This window comes from Geotrypetes seraphini, chromosome 12 (assembly GCF_902459505.1).
Source record: "Geotrypetes seraphini chromosome 12, aGeoSer1.1, whole genome shotgun sequence".
Classification (NCBI taxonomy): Eukaryota; Metazoa; Chordata; class Amphibia; order Gymnophiona; family Dermophiidae; genus Geotrypetes; species Geotrypetes seraphini.
Genome location: NC_047095.1, coordinates 31,729,450 through 31,751,393, shown reverse-complemented (window position 1 = coordinate 31,751,393; position 21,944 = coordinate 31,729,450). Strand labels below are relative to the sequence as shown.

The 21,944-nt window shown below is 43.5% G+C and overlaps 1 protein-coding gene across 2 annotated transcripts in view; it reads left to right on the top strand.

Annotated features, from left to right (window-relative positions):
• Positions 1-21,944, top strand: part of SPATA1 (spermatogenesis associated 1) — a 79,107-nt gene that overhangs the window by 51,757 nt on the left and 5,406 nt on the right. For both annotated transcript variants that reach the window (XM_033916695.1, XM_033916694.1), the window contains exons 9-11: positions 1,404-1,526; positions 4,101-4,279; positions 8,649-8,747. In XM_033916695.1, coding sequence (XP_033772586.1) covers positions 1,404-1,526; positions 4,101-4,279; positions 8,649-8,747 — 401 coding nt within the window. The remainder of the gene's footprint in view (positions 1-1,403; positions 1,527-4,100; positions 4,280-8,648; positions 8,748-21,944) is intronic.

Genomic DNA, 21,944 nt, shown 5'->3' with positions numbered 1-21,944 from the left:
CACTGAACCCCTCCTACTTTTTCATTGAAGTTGGAGCAGGATGGAAGCTCAGTCCGTCCTGCTCATAGACCCGCCAGTTCAGAATGGCGGGCTTTTCCCTCCCCAGTGCATCATGTGATGCATGGGGAGGGGCCTAAGGTCCTAATTTATTTAGGAGGGGCTATAGGCATCTGAGCCAATCAGGGCCTTAGGCTCCTCCCTCTGTATCCCTGGGATCAAGGGGAAGGAGTCTAAGGCCCTGATTGGCTTGACTGAGCTAATCTGGGCCTTAGGCTTCGCCCCCTTTGACAGAAAAGTAAGGCTTGACAGCTCAAACCTGCCAGAAAATTTTGCCACCGTCATGCAACCTCACCTCCGGCAGCAGGAGGAATGCCCACTCCCTCCCGCCATGGTCATTAAGGAACCCCCTTCCCAGCAATGGGAGAGATGCCCACTCCCTCCTGCCGCCAAGCAACTCTCCTGACAACCCTTCAGCATTGGAGGGATGCCTACTCCCTCCTGCCGCCACCATCATACCCCCGCTGACCCTCCCCATGCCTTCGACAACCCTCTGCCTCCCCCTTACCTTGTTTGCAAAGGCCAACTGGAGGGATGCCTCCTACCTCTGGTAGCAGGCCCACCTTTTCAAAATGGGATGCTCCAGAGAGGGGCCTAAGGCTCTGATTGGTCCAGATGCCTAAGGCCGCTCCCATAGGAGGGCCAAACAGAGCCTTAGGCCCCTCCCCAGCGCATCCCAGGATTCACTGGGGATTCGAAGGCCCTTCATTTTGAAGAGGCGGGCCTGCTGGCTGGAGGTAGAAGGCATCCCTCCGGCCGGCCTTCGTAAACAAGGTGGGGAGGCGGGGGTATGACGGTGGCGGCAAGAGGAAGTGGGCATCCCTCCCACTGCTTGAGGGGTGTCCAAGGGGGAAGGGCAGGGTTTTCTTGACAGCAGCGGTGGGAGGGTATGGGCATTTGGTGTCTTTTTTTTATTAATTTATTTTTTATTTATTCTGCACGTGCTGATTGCTATCACCAGTGACTGACACATGCAAATTTAGCGACCCTCCACCAATCTCATTTGCATTTGTGGTTTTTTAAGGATGACTCACCTTTTTAAATCATTAGAGTAGCGGCCGTGATAGTGGCCCCTTGGATTTTACAGCCAATATTTGAGAATCTTCCCCTAAGTCATTCCTTCATTGATTTGGGGGGAGGGGGAGGAGGATGCATAACTTTTGTGCATAGTGGTCTTTGTGCAAAGTGTTTTTTCGGACATGTCCAGAGCAGGGAGGACACGCATGGGGAATTTACTGGCGCCTATCAGTGGATGCATGCATCCTAGAAAAAAATTTCTTTAGTTCTGGGTGGAACTTACTGTTTTTTTTTTAAAGTTTCACACAATTCTTTTCTTCCTATAAAAGAAAATCTTATCAATCAGTTGGAACAAATGAAGGAGGAAAGAAAACAACTTGAAAAGACCAGAGAGGAGCTGGGCAAAAAGGTCAAAGGTTTGCTTGAAGAAAACAAGCTGAGAAAACATCAAGGTACTGTGTACTTTAGAGTTTTATAAACTATTAAACCAGGGATGAAAGCTACAGTCAGACTGAGATTTATTTATTTTAAATTATTTATAACCCGCTTATCCACAAATCTAAGCAAGGGACAAAATCACATTAAATATACTTCTCCCTCAATATTCGCAGGGGTTAGGGGCAGAGCCAGCCCGCGACTATTAAAAAACCGCAAATAATATTTGGGCCAGTTCTGATCCATCACCGCCTTCCCCTGGAATCCCGGACCTTACCTTAAGTGCTGGAACTGTACCTGGTGGTCTAGCAGGCTTTCAGGGCAGGAGCGATCTTCCTATGCTCCTGCCCTGTGCAGATCACTCATAGGAAATGGTTGCTGTGAGCTTCTGTCGTAGTCTCGAGAGACAGACAGAAAGGGCATGGAGAGAGAAAGCAGGGAGACAAAGAAAGAAAGGGGGCATGGAGAGAGAAAGACAGACATACAGAAATAAAGGGGGGCAGGGAGACAGAAAGAAAGATGGAGAGAAAGAAAGAAAGGAAGGGGAGGAGGGCAGGGAGAGAGGAAGAAAAAGTTGGGGGAGGGAATGAGGTCTGGAGGAGAGGAAGCATAAAGGAGACTGAAAGAAGGGAAGAAATATTGGATGCAGTCAGAAGAAGAAAGTGCAACCAGAGACTCACCAAACAACGATTTTATTTTCAATTTAGTGATCAAAATGTGTCTGTTTTGAGAATTTTTATCTGCTGTCTATATTTTGCACTATGGCCCCCTTTTACTAAACTGCAATAGCAGTTTTTAGCGCAGGGAGCCTATGAGCTTTGAGCGCAGCTCCCTGTGCTAAAAACTGCTATCGTGTTTTAGTAAAAAGGGAGGGGGTATATTTGTCTATTTTTTGTATAGTTGTCACTGAGGTGACATTGCATAAAGTCAGCTGCCTTGACCTCTTTGAAAACCCGTGGAATATAAATGATAATTAACATTTTCTCTGCGTATAGTGTGCTTTGTGTTTTTTAAAAATTTTATTGTTGGTAGATCATTTTGACTTGGTCATTTTAAAAGTAGCTCGCAAGCCCAAAATGTGTGGGCACCCCTGTGGGCACTATCCGCTCTTATCACCATAAGGAGTGAAAAATCTAAGAAAAACTGTTCCAAGAAAGGTTACTGTTATATGTATTTGCTGAAGGATGAGAGATAAAGACAACCATACCCATTCCAGAGAGAAATTTATCTTTTCATTAACATCCATCGTAATGTATCCTGCCACATGCAGTCTAGTTTTTGCAGCTGAAAAGGCTAGAATGTTAGGTGTCTGACCTCTAATGGCACCTATCATTTGGTGAGTGGCGTGCCATTTTTACACACAGATTTATCAGTGACTTCATGTCATCCAGACAGGCTGAGCCATTCTTGTTCTTCCTCATTAAATCTCTAATATTGTCATTCTCATTTTTCTAAGATTACAGTTCATGATACTGTGGGATAAAAGCAGAATTGGCTTAGCTTGTATGGATGATACAATATACCATGAGGAATAATAGAAAATCAGACCAAACAGAATACAAAAAAAGTCTATTAATGTTCTCCCAGTACATAAAATGTGCCTAATGTTTCTCCAAAATGGCTGTGTTAGGGGCAGACTTTACTTAAGACCACCTTCTGCTTCTGCGCGTGTCTACTTCAAGCTACCTTTGAGACCTCTCCAAAGTTTCTGCAATGGCAAGCTTTTCCCTAATGCTCTCATCAGTGCATATTCTTGCACCAGATTAGTCTGCTGCTCAGTGACTGTCTATGCTCCATCCAGCAAAAAGCATTGTTCCTCTCAAGTAGGAGAGCATGCTGCCCTCACTTGCAGGGGTGGGGTTCAATTGGTCAGGGTCAAAGAAACCTCTGGCCCCAGGGATTGCTCTGCATCTCTTCCTTGCGTGGTTGCAGCAATATCTCCCAGGATTGCACTAACCATTAGGCTACACTAAAAACATTTTTATGTTGCTGCAGCCGGGAATACGTATCATGTGTTCCCAGCCACAGCAGTACAATCCTAGATTAATAGTTCCATTAAAATATAGTGGGCTTGAATATGTCAAAACAGCTCTCCTGAGCCAACCTCCAATCCTTGAAAAAGATACGAGCATCTCCCAGGCTGACCCAACACTTCAAATCCTTTTCTAAAATGCTGGGTCTCCCCCCTGAGCTCACTGCCCACATCTTAATCCCCATCTTCAAGCTCATTCTTATTTAATGCATTTTAGGAACCAATGTTTATATTAAGCTGCGTTACTGACAAATAATGCATATTATAGAACTTCTCACATAAATATCCTATTATAAAATCAAGCCCAATACATGGAGTTAAGATAGTTAGCATTGAACTTGTCTGTAACTCAGCAATATGCTTTTATGGAACATCCAGCTCCCTGATCTTCCAGCATATCATAACACTGGATTACTCTTGCCTCCTTCATGGTGATTCACAACCTTACTACCAAACCACAAGGTTAGTGTTGATTGCAACAGGGGAATCCATCAGGGCTTACTGAAAAGCTAGTCTGAAACTAAACTGAAAGGACACATTGGGTTGTCATTATTTTTAGCACGTGATGCTTGGAAGAAGAAATACTTTGATACAAAGAAGATCACAATGTCGCTAGAGGAAATGGTAAACAAGCTGCGCAAGGAACTGGAACTTCACTACCAAAAACTGCTGACACAACTGGAGGCCAGGAGTGCCAAGATACGGTCCTATGCTCCAGCCCTTACAGGTGACGCCAAGGTACTGTCTCTCTTAGGTTGTCATGATTGTTTGTGCAGTGGGTTATTGTTGATTGCTATGTGCTGTTACTGCTTGTAAAATAACTTGGAAAAATGTGAGAGCAGCGGTGGATCCCTAATAGGTGATAACTCTTCAGCTTTGAAAAGACCGCTGAGAGGAGATATGATAGAGGTTTATAAAACCATGAATGAAGAGAAACAGGTCAATAAGGAGTGGTTATTTTTCTCTTCAAACTAGGGGATACTGCATGATACTAACAGCTAACAGATTTTAAACAAAGTGGAGAAAGTATTCACTCAGTAAACAAGTTGTGGAATCTGTTGGTAGAAGCTGTAGTGAAGGTTTTAACCATCATTAAGTTTGAAAGGAGTGTGGACAAATTGCTAGAGGAGAAATCCATAAACAGTTCTTAGCCAAGTAGGGCTTAAAAAGCTACCACTTGAGTAAGTTGCAAGCAATGGGTTTGTTCTTTGGGAGGTGCCAATACAAGGGTTACCACATGGCTCCAGAAAAAAGGAGGACAGATTGAGACATCTGGGTTTTACTTCCATTGCTTTCAATGGAAGTAAAACCCAGATGTCTCAATCTGTCCTCCTTACTTCAATACCACCCCTATCTACTGGAAAAGATATTACCAAGGGCACTGTATATACTAGAATATAAGTTGACCCGAATATAAGCTGAGACCCCCCTTACCCCCATAAGGAGGAAAAAAAATAAATAAATAAATATGGTTGACTCGAATATAAGTCGGGCAGCTTCTTATTCAAGTGTCCTGCCCCATCAGGCTCTGCACCCAGCCCCCTTCCTTCCTCCCCTCCCCTGTCAGGTTCTGCACCAAGCACCCTTCCATCCTCCCCTCCCCTGTCAGGCTCTGCACCCAGCATCCTTCCATCCTCCCCTCCCCTGTCAGGCTTTGCACCCAGCACCCTTCCATTTTCCCCTCCCTTGTCAGGCTCTTCTCCCAGCACCCTTCCATCCTCCCCTCTCCTGTCCGGCTCTGCACCCAGCACCCTTCCATCCTCCCCTCCCATCAGGCTCTGCACTCTCCCTCCCAGGCTCTGCCCTCTGTCCCTCCTCCCTGCCCTATCTTCCTACCTCTGCCAATCTGGTGGAGGTGCTGCAGGTCCTCTGCCAATCATTGGTGGAGGTGCAGCGGGCAGGAGCAAGCTTTCTGAACTCCTGCCCCGCTGCTAACTGGCTGTGTGGATCCACTTAGTCCAAATCAGTGGCACGAGCAACAGCGGCTTCCTTACTGGCTCCCGAAGACCAAGAAAATGATGTCAACACTTGCCTGTGATCATGCACAGAGTCAGAGACAGAAGAGAGACTTTCTTTCTTGACTTTTGCTGATCCACATTCCAAAACTCTCACCAGCCATTTCAGCAGAGTGGTTATATAGCATTCCTGTTCTCTCTGTCCTGGAACAATTACTGTATTTTTCACTCCATAAGATGCATTATTTTTCACCCAAAGGTGGGTGGAAATGTCGGTGCATCTTATGCAGCGAAGACACAAATTTTTACTCCCTCCGTACCTTTTAAAAACACCTTTATAGCCTGGTGGTCTAGCATGTATCGGCATGGGCAGGAGTCAGCTTTCTACGCCGCTGCCTGGGCCTGTGCCATTTCCTGAATGGCTGCTGTCAGTTCTCGTGGGACTCTCAAGAACTGCATATCTGTATGTCAGTGATAAGCGATATAGATGTATTAATTAAACTGTTTAACTGTCATCAATTCTCCCTCCCCCTTTCCCAAATCATTAGGGTACTTGCCATCTTATATGAAGGTGCTCATTTTCAAAACACAGATTTGTAAAGTTCCATAACAATATTTTATTATGTACAAACTGCTTAGAAGACTGATAGGTGGTACTCAAATTTTTATTAAACTAGAAACATATGGAGCTTTGTAAGGCTATGTGCTTTGAAAATGAACATCTCTGAATTAAAGACAAGATCACATTTGAAAGAACCAGCAGGTAGTATAGCTGAAATGCTGAATCAAGTAAACGGTTGTGGATCTTCAGAGCTCATATACTCGTAAGAGGGGCCCAATTAATGCAAACATCTTACCTTCAAAATGGAAAGTTGGTTCCCTATGCACTCCCTTTTCTTGTTTACATTTTGGTTGGATTTACCCTCAAGTATCAAGGAAATAGTTTTCAAAATACCCCCACTGCTGTAAAGTCTATTGGTGATTTTTTTTACCCATACTCTTTGCACCAGTTTTCAAATGGAAAGGCTATGAAAAGTAACAACCACAAAGGAGACAGTCAGCTCTGCACAAAAAGAGCAAAGCGTGCCTGGTCTTCAAACCCTCTTTATTAATAGCAAGTGCTCTAAAACAGTCACATCAAAGTACAGCTAAAACATGGACTCAAGGCTATGAAATGTGTGGTTCATTTTCAGAATATTGGTGTATATTTCATTTCACACATTTGGCTTAATAAAAAATCTTTAATGCACCAAAATTATATGTATATTAATTCATAGGTCAAATTAATTTTGCACACAATAAATTGTTTTAATGTGCCCTAATGAACCAAACGTTCTCTGAAGAATTCAACTCTAATAATTTTTCTTCTGTCCTAAACATACCTCTGGAGGCGCCTCCTTCAAATGCAGATAGTATATGGGTTGAAAATTCCATCTTTACCTGTAATCATATTAAAGGTTGACTGTTTTCAGGTAGCCCTTTTACTATGCTCTATAGCAGTGTTTTTCAACCTTTTTTGGGCAAAAGCACACTTGTTTCATGAAAAAAATCACGAGGCACACCACCATTAGAAAATGTTAAAAAATTTAACTCTGTGCCTATATTGACTATATATAAAGTAATTCTCTTGAATAGGAATCAAATAAACACAAAGAAAGTATTTTATAATGCTGCCACCGCCAACAACACCGTTGGCGGCGGTGGCACTCAAGTGGCTAAAGAGCCGCAGTTTGCCGGCCTAGGGACAACACTGGAGGGTGGCCAGCTGTGCACCCCCTTGGGACGTAAACCCGGGGTGGGGCAGACTGCCCCCCCCCACCCTGGTATGCCACTATCTATACCTCACTCCCTCCCTATGACCAAAAATTCTCCTTTCTTCTATTCCCCGTGTACACAACCATCTCTTTCCCTCCCTTCCTCTCTCCAAAGTCCATGCCTTCTGTGTCCAAACACTCATTCCCTCCCTTCCTCTCTCCCAAGTCCATTTCTTCTGTGTCCAAAAACGCATTCCCTCCCCCACCTCAGCATCTCTTTCCCTCCCTTCCTCTCTCCCAAATCCATTTCTTCTGTGTCCAAAAACGCATTCCCTCCCCCACCTCAGCATCTCTTTCCCTCCCTTCCTCTCTCCCAAGTCCATTTCTTCTGTGTCCAAAAACGCATTCCCTCCCCCACCTCAGCATCTCTTTCCCTCCCTTCCTCTCTCCCAAGTCCATGCCTTCTGTGTCCAAAACGCACTCCCTCCCCCCTTTTGTGTTCCGTGTTTGCCTCCCAGCCCATCTTTACAACTTTCTCAGCAAAACGAAGCTCAAGCCGCGAGGCTTGTCTTCTGCTTCCTGCCTGCCCTGCCGTGCACAAATAGCCGAACGGAAGTATTCTCCGACGTCAGCGCTGACGTCGGAGGGCAGGCTTTGCTTAAGCCCTCCCTCCGACGTCAGCGCTGACATCGGGGAACGCTTGCGATCGGCTATATGTTAGCTGCAGGGCAGGCAGGAACAGAAGACGAGCCTCGCGGCTCGAGATGTATTGAACTCCGCGGGTCCCCCGTCCAGCTCTCTCCTGTCCACGTGGGGCGGACCGCCCCTCTTCCTAGACTGGTGGTACTGCCCTGATGGCGGCCCTGACCGTACGGCACACCAGGCAACATCTCGCGGCACACTAGTGTGCCGCGGAACAGCGGTTGAAAAACACTGCTCTATAGGATAATTGGTTTTTGAAAATTGCTCTCTCTGAGCACTTCTTATATATGTTTGAGGTTAGAAGGGAATGGGGTGGGATTTTATTTTTTGATTATTACACATTATATCAATATTTGAATGAAATTGTAATAAAGTTGATTTTATGTATTATTGATTGAGAGGGAGGGAGGGGTGGGGGATTATTATATTCAATAAGAATTATATAAATTTAGATTTCTGACATAATAATATAACTTTATATTAACTTTTAAAGAAACGTTAAATTTGATGTTAATATAAGAATTAATCAAGTGTGTATATTCAAGTTTCTAATGAGTTTATGTGATACACTTGTTCTAACACAAGAAAATGAATAAAGATTTACAAAACAAAAATATATGTTTGAGGTATTTCAGTGTATTTGCTTTGGAAAGAGCAGTACGTGGATGGCAGTAATGTTTTTCTCTCTTGCTATAGAATGCCATGGTCATTCAAATTGTTAAACAGCAGTACGAAATTGATCAGCAGAAGCGAAAACTGGAAAATGCTAAAATGAAACTAGTGAAAGAGCTTAAGGTAAACTTCATTAAAACCTGGTTAACAGGAAAATATAGAACATATAACACACCATTCATTCAGAGAAGTGCATCTAGGAACTTTCAGCCAGTTTTGCAGGTATACTTCTAAAGGCCTCAGAGTTGAAACCTACTCACAGTTGTACTATCACAAACTGAAGTGATAAGCGTAGTGTTGTTTCTCCTTGCTCCAATCATTGGCCGAAGAACCTGATGTTGTTACTCATTTTTTTCATTTTTCCACTTTTCTTTATATAAATTATTAAGATTTTCTATTTCTTCTGTTTTATGCATGCTTTCCCCTTCCTATTCTTAAAATGGTCAGTAATGGTAATAATATATTTTGGATTTCAAGAATTCACCACACCAATGTTACTGCATTGCAAATTTGTATCAAGTAATATTGGAACATTTGATTCATCTATCTTAAAATCAATACATTATTGTAAACCAAGTCAAGCCCTATATCTTTAGGGATGATCCAGTATATAAATCTAAGATTTAGGGCCTCTTCTATTAAACTATGCTAGCAGTTTTCTAGCGTGGGGAGCCGCGCTGAATGACCCGCACTACACCCGAAACTCATAGAGTTCCTATGAGCGTCGGAAGCAACACGGGCCATTCAGCGTGGCCTTCTGTGCTAAAAACTGCTAGCGCAGTTTAATAAAACAGGTGGCTAGATTAGATCCTTCAAAATGGAACAGCTAGAAGTAATTCTTATTCCTTGTCAGACAGAAACTGTACAGGCTATAATATAGCACCGTAACCATGAAAATGACAAATACCTTTAAAAAGTAAAGTACTTGAATGCAGCTTGAAAACTACTGAGCCAGTCACCTTGCTCCTTTCTTTGCTAGGGCCTGTCAGAGGTCCTAGTAGGGCTGTCATGGTGTCCATGAGGGACTGATATATCACTGGGGAAAACAGAGTAGAAAGCCCTGAACAAGGCTGCCCTGTGAAATTCTAAAAGCTAAGTTACTCAGCATTTCATATTCTGCTCTTTTCACTGTTTTTCAGCATTATATCTGCTTAATTCCTCTTCTCCTCCCTGTTTCTTACTTTAAAAAAAAAGCACAAAAAAATAAACCCTTCTCTTTCCTCTGTTAAATCTTATTTCCTCTTCCACTTCATAGGAATAAGGGTAAGACTTTATTAATTCTAATTAAATCCTGGTGCCTGTGGCACAGGGTGACTAAAGTAGGGAAAATCCTGTGTTTTAGGGTAGCCACTGATTTGTTATAGAGCCTTCATTTTTGTTTAAAATACTGTGTTTTAGGGTAGTATAGAGCCTGTATTTCTGACTTACTAGTTTTTAGCCATTGTGTCTGCTGATTAGGTAGAGAAGGGAGGGGCTCTGATTTACTTCTAAGGTTAACTGCATTATCTTTGGGACAGTGCTGTGATCAAGGCTGCCCTGTGAACTTCTAAAAGCTGTTACTCAGCATTTCATATTCTGCTCTTTTCACTGTTTTTCAGCATTATATCTACTTAATTTCTCTTCTCCTCCCTGTTTCTTACTTAAAAAAACAAAAAAACACAAAAAAATAAACCCTTGTCTTTCCTTTGTTAAATCGTATTTCCTCTTTCCCTTTCCCTTCATAGGAATAAGGGTAAGACTTATAGTCCCACCAACCCCAGGGACCACTTTTCATATATACCGTGTTTCCCCGATGGTAAGACACTGTCTTATTTTTTTTGGAAGGCCAAAATATGCTCTAGGGCTTATTTTCGGGGGGATGCCTTATTTACCATTTCAATGTCTTTCCACCCTCCCTCCACTCCGGCCCAGCCCAGTATGAAATATTTCCTTTTGTTTCCCTCCCCTCTCTCTTCTCCTCCCTCACCCACGAGTCCTGCATCTGGCCCTCTCCCTTCTACCTGCACCTGGCAACATCCCCCTGCTCCGCGGCTCTCTTCAGCAACTCGTCAGCAGCGGTGATCAAGACAAGCTGCCGACATCGAGGCCTTCCCTCTACGAGTCCCGCCTTTGTGGAAAAAGGAAGTTGAAACAAGCGGGACTCGCAGAGGGTAGGCCCCGACGTCAGAAGCTTGTGTCGATCGCTGCTGCTGAGTTGCCGAAGAGAGCCGCGGAGCAGGGGATGTGGCCGGAAGCAGGTAGAAGGGAGAGGGAGATAGGAAGGCTGTAGATCTCCGGAGCATGACACCGACCCCGGCCAGGATGATTTCTTTTTCAGGCATGCAACTTACAAGTCCGGCGTCGCGGCGGGAAATAGCCATGCTGAGCAGTGAGCTCAGCACTACACAGATGAAAGCCTTGCTTGCTGATTGGTCGGACCAATCAGCAAGCAAGGCTTTCATCTGTGTACGTGCTGAGCTCACTGCTCAGCATGGCTATTTCCTGCCGCGACGCCGGACTTGTAAGTTGCATTCCTGCGTGACACCTACCGGAGCCACGGCAAAGGTGGAAAAGAGCCACATGCGGCTCTGGAGTCGCGGGTTGCCGACCCCCGCGGTAGACGGAGGGACCACACGGAGTCACCCACCGTACCACCCGATTCGGGTAAGCACAGGTATCGGTGGGTGGCTTATTTGCGGGGGGGTGCCTTATTTTACAATTTTTTCTAAAAAGGGGGGGCTGTCTTATTTGATGGCCCTGCCTTATCATCGGGGAAACACGGTAGAGACCCAAATAATCAGGACTACTCAAATCAAGTCACTTCACAACCAATTAAGATTACCTTTATTCTATGCAAACACTGTGGTGCTTTAATTCCAAGACATACTATTTGAAGGCTTAAGGCTTGCCCCATCTGTCTTCAACTTGCTAGTATTAAGGAGGAGCTCTGCAAACTTAAACAGGAATTGAATACAATTAAAGCAGCTTCCATCACTCCACAAAATCATACCAACTTACCACCTCTACCTCAAAGGATAAAACAGCCCAGGAATAAATGGGTCACAGTAGGCTCAGGAAGACTGCGACATGTAACACAGAAACATCCACCTTCACAAATATTACCTCTACAGAATTCCTTCGCTCCACTAGTGCACTGCGATACTCAAGAAAACAGAAGGGAGGTGGGACTGGAACCAATGAAGGTAACTCAAGAGAACAAGCGCACCCTAAGCACAAATAAAAAAAGCCAAAAACAGAAAACTATTACTGTTGGGGGATTCCATCATCAGAGGCATTAACCTTGGAACACAAGGCGAGGAGACCAAAATAGTGAAATGTCTTCCAGGATCCTCAGCTACCAGGAGTTCCAGGCAAATACAGACTATAATTAAGGAAGAAACTAAGCATTTTAACAATGATGTTGTTATCCATCTGGGAACAAATGACCTGGCCAACAACTCCACACTTGCAGCACAGAAAGCTTTTCGGGAGCTTGGTGAGGGCGTGAAACCTTTTGTAAAGACTTTAGATTTTTCTGAAATACTGCCTGCATATGGAAAGGGAGAGCAAAGAGTGAAAAACACAGAGGACTTTAATAGATGGCTCAAAGCCTGGTGTCATCAAGAAGGCTTCAGGTACATAGGAGGATGGGGAAATACATGGAAGGACAAGAAGCTATATTGCACTGATGGGCTACATATTACTACAGCAGGAAAAAGAAACCTTGCAGAGAAATTTAGACAATATTTTTCTAGGCTTTTAAACTAGAAGGTGGGGGTGGTATATGTACGAAGGACAACTATAGAGACCACCCCCGGCAAAAGAAAAGATGTGATAGTAGTAAAGACTGCAACATAAACAATATCAGCAACTCATTTCTTAGTATTGCAACTGAAAGTGAAACGAAACAAAAATCCATACGAAAAAGGAGATTATCGCTGAAAAATAGCTGGAAAGCGATGACCACAAATGCTCGCAGTCTAAGCAATAAAGTTCATGATCTGCAAGCCCTGATGTTAGAGGCAGATCTAGATATTGTCGCTATCACAGAGACATGGTTCAGTGAATCACATGGATGGGATGCAAACATACCGGGATATAATCTTTTTAGGAAGGACAGAGATGGTCAAAAAGGTGGAGTAATAGCTCTCTATGTAAAGATCAATATCCAAGCGACTGAAATGCAAGGGACCTGGGGAGAGGAAGAAGCGATATGGCTCGCTCTGAAAAGAGAAGATGGAACTTCTGTCTACATGGGTGTAGTCTACAGACCTCCGACTCAATCGCAGCAAATTGATAAAAATCTGATTGTGGATATCCAAAAGTTTGGAAGGAAAGAGGAGGTTCTGCTGTTGGGAGATTTCAACCTGCCGGATGTGGACTGGAATGTTCCGTCTGCGGAATCGGAAAGAAGTAGGGAGATTGTGGATGCCTTTCAAGAGGCTCTGCTCAGACAAATGGTGACGAAACCCACAAGGGAAAAAGCGATATTGGATCTGGTCCTCACAAATGTAGAGAGTATATCTAATGTTCGAGAGGGTGCTCACTTGGGAAGTAGCGATCATCAAATGGCTAAAGTGGAGAGTGGCCGCACGATACTTAAAGTTCTAGATTTCAAACATATGGACTTTAATGCAATGGGAGAGTACCTGAAGAAAGAGCTATTAGGATGGGAGGACATAAGAGAAGTGGAAAGACAATGGTCTAAGCTGAAAGGTGCGATAAAAATGGCTACAGATCTTTATGCGAAGAAAATCAATAAAAACAAGAGAAAAAGGAAGCCGATATGGTTCTCCAACTTAGTGGCTGAGAAAATAAAGGTGAAAGAGTTGGCGTTCGTGAAATATTAAAAAACCCAAGAAGAGGAGAGCAGAAAGGACTAGGGTGAAACTGAAAGAAGCCAAGAGAGAGATACGTCTGGCGAAAGCACAGGCGGAAGAACAAATGGCTAAAAATGTAAAAAAGGGAGACAAAAATTTTTTCAGATATATTAGTGAAAGGAGGAAGATGAAAAATGGAATTGCTAGGCTAAAAGATGCTGGGAACCAAAATGTGGAGAGTGATGAGGAGAAAGCAAATGTGGTAAACAAATACTTCTGTTCTGTGTTCACAGAAGAAAATCCTGGAGAAGGACCGAGATTGTCTGGCAAAGTTACACGAGAAAATGGAGTAGATTCTGCGCTGTTCACGGAGGAGGGTGTTTATGAGCAACTTGAAAAACTGAAGGTGGACAAAGCGATGGGACCAGTCAGGATCCATCCCAGGATACTAAGGGAGCTCAGAGAGGTTCTGGCGAGTCCTATTAAAGACTTGTTCAACAAATCTCTGGAGACGGGAGTGATTCCTGGGGATTGGAGGATGTGGTCCCTATTCATAAAAGTGGTCACAGGGATGAAGCGGAAAACTACAGGCTGGTGAGCCTCACTTCAGTTGTTGGAAAAATAATGGAAGTGTTGTTGAAAGAAAGGATAGTGTACTTCCTTGAATCTAATGGGTTACAGGATCTGAGGCAACATGGCTTTACAAAAGGTAAATCGTGCCAAACGAACCTGATTGAATTTTTTGATTGGGTGACCAGAGAGCTGGATCGAGGACATATGCTAGATGTAATTTATTTGGATTTCAGCAAAGCCTTTGATACAGTTCCTCATAGGAGGCTGTTGAACAAACTTGAAGGGCTGAAGTTAGGACCCAAAGTGGTGAATTGGGTCAGAAACTTGCTGTCGGATAGATGCCAGAGGGTGGTGGTTAATGGAAGTCGCTCGAAGGAAGGAAAGGTGAGTAGTGAAGTCCCTCAGGGTTCGGTGCTGGGGCCAATCCTGTTCAATATGTGTGTGAGTGACATTGCTGAAGGGTTAGAAGGAAAAGTGTGCCTTTTTGCAGATGATACCAAGATTTGTAACAGATTTGTAACAGAGTAGACACAGAAGAGGGAGTGGAAAATATGAAAAAGGATCTGCAAAAGTTAGAGGAATGGTCTAATGCCTGGCAACTAAAATTCAATGCAAAGAAATGCAGAGTAATGCATTTGGGGATTAATAATAGGAAGGAACCGTATATGCAGGGAGGAGAGAAACTGATATGCACGGACGGGGAGAGGGACCTTGGGGTGATAGTGTCCGAAGATCTAAAGGCGAAAAAACAGTGTGACAAGGCAGTGGCTGCTGCCAGAAGGATGCTGGGCTGTATAAAGAGAGGCGTAGTCAGTAGAAGGAAGAAGGTATTGATGCCCCTGTACAGGTCATTGGTAAGGCCCCACTTGGAGTATTGTGTTCAGTTTTGGAGACCGTATCTGGCGAAGGAAGTAAGAAGACTTGAGGCGGTCCAGAGGAGGGTGACGAAAATGATAGGAGGCTTGCACCAAAAGATGTATGAGGAGAGACTGGAAGCCCTGAATATGTATACCCTAGAGCAGCGGTCTCAAACACGCGGCCCGTGGGCTGCATGTAGCTCTCCAGGTGTTATTTGCGGCCCGCGGTCTGGACGTGATCAACAGCATTTCTCTTCCCCTTTCCCTTCCTTTTGGAGCAGCAGAGTGTCTCGCCGGCTCGTTCCGTTCAAAGCCGCGGGTTGGCAGCTCCTCGCGCTATCCACTCCTGCATCGGAAGCCTCTCTGACGTCACAACATCAGAGAGGCTTCAGACGCAGGCGTGGATCTCGCAAGGAGCCGCCACCCGCGGCTTTGAACGGAACGAGCCGGCCAGAAACGCTGATGCTCCACAAGGAAGAGAACGGAAGGGGAGGGGAAAGAGAAATGCTTATGCTACATAGCAAAGGGGGACCCTAGGGAAATGCTGCTGCTGCTGTACAGGGAAAGGGAGAGGGAGGGAAATGGGAAGAGAAATGCCTCTCCTGCACAGGAAAGGGGGAAGGGAAATGCTGCTTCTGTTGCTGCTGCATCCAATTGGGGAAAGAGATGGAAGGAAGGAGAAGGGAGAGGAACAAGAGAAGAAGCCAAGTTCATGGAGGGAGGAAAGGAAAGGAGATATCAGACCATGGAAGGGGAGGGAGAGATGCCAGGGCATGGGGGAAGGGAAGGAGACAGATGCCAGACCAGGGGAAAGGAAGGAAGGAAGGAGGGAGGGAGAGAAAGGAAGGAAAGAGATGCCAGACCATGGAAATAGGACGGAAGAAGAGAGAGATAGGAAGGGAAGGTAAGACATGGAAACATAGATTTTGAAAAGAAAGCAGAAAAATTGAATATTAAGTTAATGCCAAAGATGGATGCAAGGCAGAAAGTGAAGACGGAGAGAAAAACAGTCAAAGGACAAGAAGGCCCTGGAAACATAGTTGGAAGCACAGAAAAATAAAGTCATCAGACAACAAAGGTAGGGAAAATGATTTTATTTTCAATATAGTGATTGAAATGTGCCAGTTTTGAGAAAGAAAAGATATTAAACTTTAAATGTGAGGGCTGCAGAAAAAATAGAGTACTTGAAGGGCCGCAGAAAAAATAGTTAATGTCTTATTAAAGAAATGACAATTTTGCATGAGGTAAAAGTCTTTTTAGTTTATATATCTTTCCTTTTAACTGTTAAAGGAAAGTTTTATAAACTATAAAGAGTTTTACCTCATGCAAAATTGTCATTTCTTTAATAAGACATTAACTATTTTTTCTGTGGCCCTCCAAGTACCTACAAATCCAAAATGTGGCCCCGCAAAGGGTTTGAGTTTGAGACCACTGCCCTAGAGAAAGGAGAGACAGGGGAGATATGATTCAGACGTTCAAATACTTGAAGGGTATTAATGTAGAACAAAATCTTTTCCAGAGAAAGGAAAATGGTAAAACCAGAGGACATAATTTGAGGTTGAGGAGTGGTAGATTCAGGGGCAATGTTAGGAAATTCTACTTTATGGAGAGGGTAGTGGATGCCTGGAATGCGCTCCCGAGAAAGGTGGTGGAGAGTAAAACTATGATTGAGTTCAAAGAAGCATGGGATGAACACAGAGGATTTAGAATCAGAAAATAATATTAAATATTGAACTAAGGTCAGTACTGGGCAGACTTGCACGGGCTGTGTCTGTATATGGCTGTTTGGTGGAGGATGGGCTGGGGAAGGCTTCAATGGCTGGGAGGGTGTAGATGGGCTGGAGTAAGTCTTAACAGAGATTTCGGCAGTTTGAACCCAAGCACAGTACCGGGTAAAGCTTTGGATTCTTGCTCAGAAATAGCTAAGAAGAAAAAATTAAAAAATTAAAATTGAATCAGGTTGGGCAGACTGGATGGTCCATTCGGGTCTTTATCTGCCATCATCTACTATGTTACTATGTTATGTTACTAAATTGTAACACAGCTACCTGGGGTTTACCACCACAACACTTTATCTAAAACATTTTGTTAAAATGAACATGGGAAATAATACCCTGGAACTGTTTAATGTGTATGCCCCAAATACAAATCAAAATGAATTTTTTAAGACATTACAACAATTATTACTCCCATTGGCTGCTTCTAATTTAGTAGTGGCTGGAGATTTCAATGCTGTTATGGATCCATTAATGGATAAAAAACCAAGTAAAATTATGAAGTCCTTAGGGTTAGATAATTTGGTACAATCTTGTGATTTAAAAGATATATGGTGGATACTTCATTTTAATGAACGGAAATTTTCTTTTTGTTCACAAGTTCATAAATCCTTTTCAAGAATAGATTGTATTTTAGTCTCAAATCAAATAGTACAAGTGACAAAAGCATCCATAGACCCTATCATTTTGTCTGATCATGGGGGTGTATGGATTGAATTTAAGGTTGAGGAGCAAAAGTATAGCAGGTCTGTTTGGAGATTCGATAATACATTGATTGCGGATTCAAATTTCCTTGAAGAATTTAAATTAAAAATGATTGAATTTTTTCAAATTAATACTTCAGAAGAAATTATTATAGAAACATTATGGGATGCATTTAAGGCTATAATGAGAGGAAATATTATTTCGTATTTGGCATATATTAGAAAACAACTTAAAAAACAATTTTTTGATTTGGAAAAAGAAATTAAACATTTGGAAGCTAAATTAGTTGATAAGTGGGAGCAAAGTACCCTGCAGGCTTTATTAAAAGTAAAGGGTAAATATTATGAGATATCATCAAAATTTGCAAGGAAGGATTTCTTTTCCCAACAAACTTTGTATTATGGAAGTTCAAATAAGGCGGGAAGATTATTGGCAAATTATCTTAAAGCGAAAAAAAGAATAACAAAAATTATTGCAATAAAGAATGAGAAAGGAGACACATACTCAAATTGGAAGCATTTTAAGTCAATTTCTAATTTTTATAAAGACCTATATTCTTCTGAGCCTTATGAAAATAGGGGAAAAGATGGTTTAGAGTTTTTGAATCTAATTAAGGGGCCAAAAATTCCTGAGCATATAAAAAAAAGTTTAGAGGAGCCTATATCATTAAAAGAATTAGAAACAGCGTTAAAGTCTCTTAGAGTTGGATCTGCTCCAGGTGGTGATGGTTTCACGGTAGAATTTTATAAATCATTTCAAATTACCCTATTACCTCATTTATTGAAATTATATCAGCCTCAACTAAATAAGGGTTGCATTACTATGGCGGAATCATTGACTATAGTTTTGCCAAAGCCAAACAAGGATCTCACATTGGTTTCAAATTACAAATTACAGGCCTATATCATTAATTAATGTAGATGGAAAACTTTTGGCTAAGACATTGGCTTTACGCTTAGCCAAGGCTCTCCCTTTTATTATTGATATGCACCAAACTGGATTCGTTGCTAGGAGACATTCATCTAATAACATAAGATTGGCTTTTCATATGTTAAATTTAACAAAAGTCATGAAAGATCCGGCTTTTTATGTGTCCTTGGATGCAGAGAAAGCCTTTGATCAGGTGGAATGAACCTTCATGTATCAAGCTATGGAATAGTTTGGAATAGGTTCAAGATTTATACAAATGATTCAAACATTGTATAGCTCCCCTGTTGCAAAATTGTATATTAATAATAATTTTTCAGAACGCTTTAATTTGCGGCGGGGGATTAGACAAGGTTGTCCCCTATCTCCTTTGCTTTTTGATATTGTTTTGTTATTAGCTATTCAGGTTGTCCCCTATCTCCTTTGCTTTTTGATATTGTTTTGTTATTAGCTATTGTTTTGTTATTAGCTATTCAGATTTATTGGGTTCATTATAGAAATTTCATGTGATTACATTATGATTGTTCAGGAGGGAGGGGGGTCTAATTCTATAATGAATATTAATGGAATATTAAGTGTGTTATTGATATATAAAATGAGGTATTTATTGTTACACTTACTGTAAGTTTTGAAAATAATAAAGATTTTGAACCCCCCCCAAAAAAAACAAACAAACAAACAACTATTCAGCAAGATGATATTTTGCTTCATTTGAGAAATCCAGAAACAACCATTCCATGCTTACTCGAATTGATTGAGAAATTTGGAAAATTTTCAGGGTATAAGATAAATTGGAGTAAATCTGAAATCCTTCCACTAAACGTATATTGTACAAAAGGCTTGTTTGATTCGTTTTCTTTTGTATGGAAGGAAGGTGGATTAAAATATTTGGGAATTTGGATAAAAAACACACTGGAAGACACAATGAAAGAGAATGAAAAATCTATATTGCAGAAGGTAACAAATGTGCGAGCAATGGAATCCACTACATCTGTCTTGATGGGGAAAGAGTTCAAACTATTAAAATTATGATATTGCCTGTGGTTTGTTATCAGATGGGAATGTTACCAGTTTTTTTTAAGGGGTCCTTTTATAAAAAGTTAAATTGTACTCTTACCAAATTTGTTTGGCTGGGCAAAACTCCTAGAATTGCTTTAGTATCTTTACAAAAAACAATTGTGGAGGGTGAGGTAAATTTTCCCAATTTTTATAGGTATCATCAAGCCTATATTCTGCGCCAGAGTATGTATTGGGTCCTCTCAGAGCTCATTGACAATACCCCAGACTGGTTATGGTTGGAGAAATGTAGATGAAACGGGAATGCAAAAATGGTAACACGATCATTATGGGAGACTTCAACTATCCTGGAATAGACTGGAGTCTTGGAAACTCAAAATGCGCTAGGGAGACCGGATTCCTGGAAGTTATACAGGACTGCTTCATAGATCAGCTTGTCAGAGAACCGACGAGAGGAAATGCCACTCTGGATTAGAGAGTTGCACGGGGACAGAAATCCCACCCGTCCCCGCCAAAGTCCCACCCGTCCCCACCCGTCCCCGTGAGGAATCCCACCCGTCCCCGTGAGGAATCCCTCCGTCCCCACCCGTCCCCGCGAGGAATCCCCTCCGTCCCCACCCGTCCCCGCGAGAAATCCCCTCCGTCCCCGCCCGTCCCTATAAACTTCAGAAATAGTTATTTCATTTAATTATGCTACTGAATTAAAGGCTCTGGTAGAAACCCATTTACAAATAAGCAAAAAGGCTTTATTAATTTGAAAATATTAATTGGGAAGAATACATACTTTGCAAACGGGTTTCTACCAGAGCCTCTAATGTTTATAAATTTTTATCAACACAACTAATATACTACTTTATCCTGAAGCAAAATAAAAAAAAAGAAATATAATTCTTTTCCTACCTTTGTTGCCTGGTTTCTGCTTTCCTCATGTTCTCATTCAATTCCTTCCATCCACTGTCTCTCTTCCTTCTGCATCTTCCATTTGCTCTGTTACTGTGCCTCTCCCTTTCTTCCCCCTTCCAAATTGGTCTGGCACCCATCTTCTTCTCTCCGCTCCCCCCATAGTCTGGCATCTGTCTTCTTCCCTGCCAGCGTCTTCTCCCTACTCTCTCTTCCCCATTTCCTTTCAGCGTCCTTCTCCCCCATCTTCCCCATGTCCTGTCAGCGTCCTTCTCCCCCCTCTGTCTTCCACATGTGCTTTCAGTGTCCTTCTCCCCCCTCTGCTTCCCCATGTCCTTTCAGCGTCCTTCTCCCTCTCTGTCTTCCCCATGGCCTTTCAGCGTCCTTCTCCACACCCCCCCCGTCTTCCCCATGTCCTTTCAGCGTCCTTCTCCACCCCTTTGTCTTCCCCATGTGCTTTCAGCATCCTTCTCCTCCCTCTGTCTTCCACAAGTGCTTTCAGAGTCCTTCCCCCCCCGCCCTTCCCATGGCTTTTCAGCGTCCTTCTCCACCCCTTTGTATTCCCCATGTGCTTTCAGCGTCCTTCTCCCTCCTCTGTCTTCAAGTGCTTACAGAGTCCTTCCCCCCTCCCGTCTTCCCCATGGCCTTTCAGCGTCCTTCTCCCCCCTCCTTCTCTACCGCCCCGGGTGCAGCACAGCCGGCCAGGTCCCCTTACTTTTGTGGCACTTCCCCGACCGACCGACAACAGCCCCGGTCCGACAAACCTCCCTGCCCTTAACTGCGAATCTAAATTAACTTATTACAGCTGCTGTAAGAAGGTAATTTAGATTCACGGCTACAGGGCAGGGAGGATTGTCGGACCGGGGCTGTTGTCGGTCGGTCGGGGAAGTGCCACAAAAGTAAGGGTACCTGGCCGGCTGTGCTGCAACCGGGGCGGGGTGTGGCGGGGAGGACCGCCCCCTCCCTTGGTAGCCACTCGAACCGCGAGGCTACTCTCCTCCTTACCTGCACTGCCTGCAGCACAGAGCCAAACGGAAGTCTTCCCGACGTCAGCGCTGACGTCGGAGGGAGGGAGGGCTTTGTTTAAGCCCTCCCTCCCCTCCGACGTCAGCGCTGACGTCGGGAAGACTTCCGTTCGGCTCTGTGCTGCAAGCAGAGAAGGTAGGGAGAAGAGCCGCGCGACTGAGTACATCCAGCCCCGCAGGAACCCCGCGACCCTCGGAGGCGTCCCCACGGGATCCCCGCGACCCTAGGGGGCGTCCCCACGGGATCCCCGCGACCCTAGGGGCGTCCCCACGGGATCCCCGTGACCCGAAGGGGGAACCCGCGGGATGCCTGCGGGTCCCGCGGGATTCCCGTCGTCCCCGTTCCCGTGCAGCTCTCTACTCTGGATCTAATCCTTAATGGGCTAAGAGGACCTTCAAAGGACATGGAAGTAGTGGGACCGTTGGGAAACAGCAATCATAACATGATCAAGTTCAAAGTTGAAGTAGGAATACCAAAGGGAAAAAGAACCACAGCGACAACTTTTAACTTCAAGAAAGGAAACTATGAAGCAATGAGGGTAATGGTAAGGAAGAAACTCAGGAACAACACAAAGAAATGGCAGACTGTAAAGCAAGCCTGGTCCTTATTCAAGGACACGGTAAGCGAGGCGCAAAATCGGTATATCCCCAGATTCAGAAAAGGATGCAAAAAGAGCCGAATAACTAAAGAAGCCGGCGTGGATAACTAAAGAAGTGAAGAAAGCGATAGAGGATAAGAAGA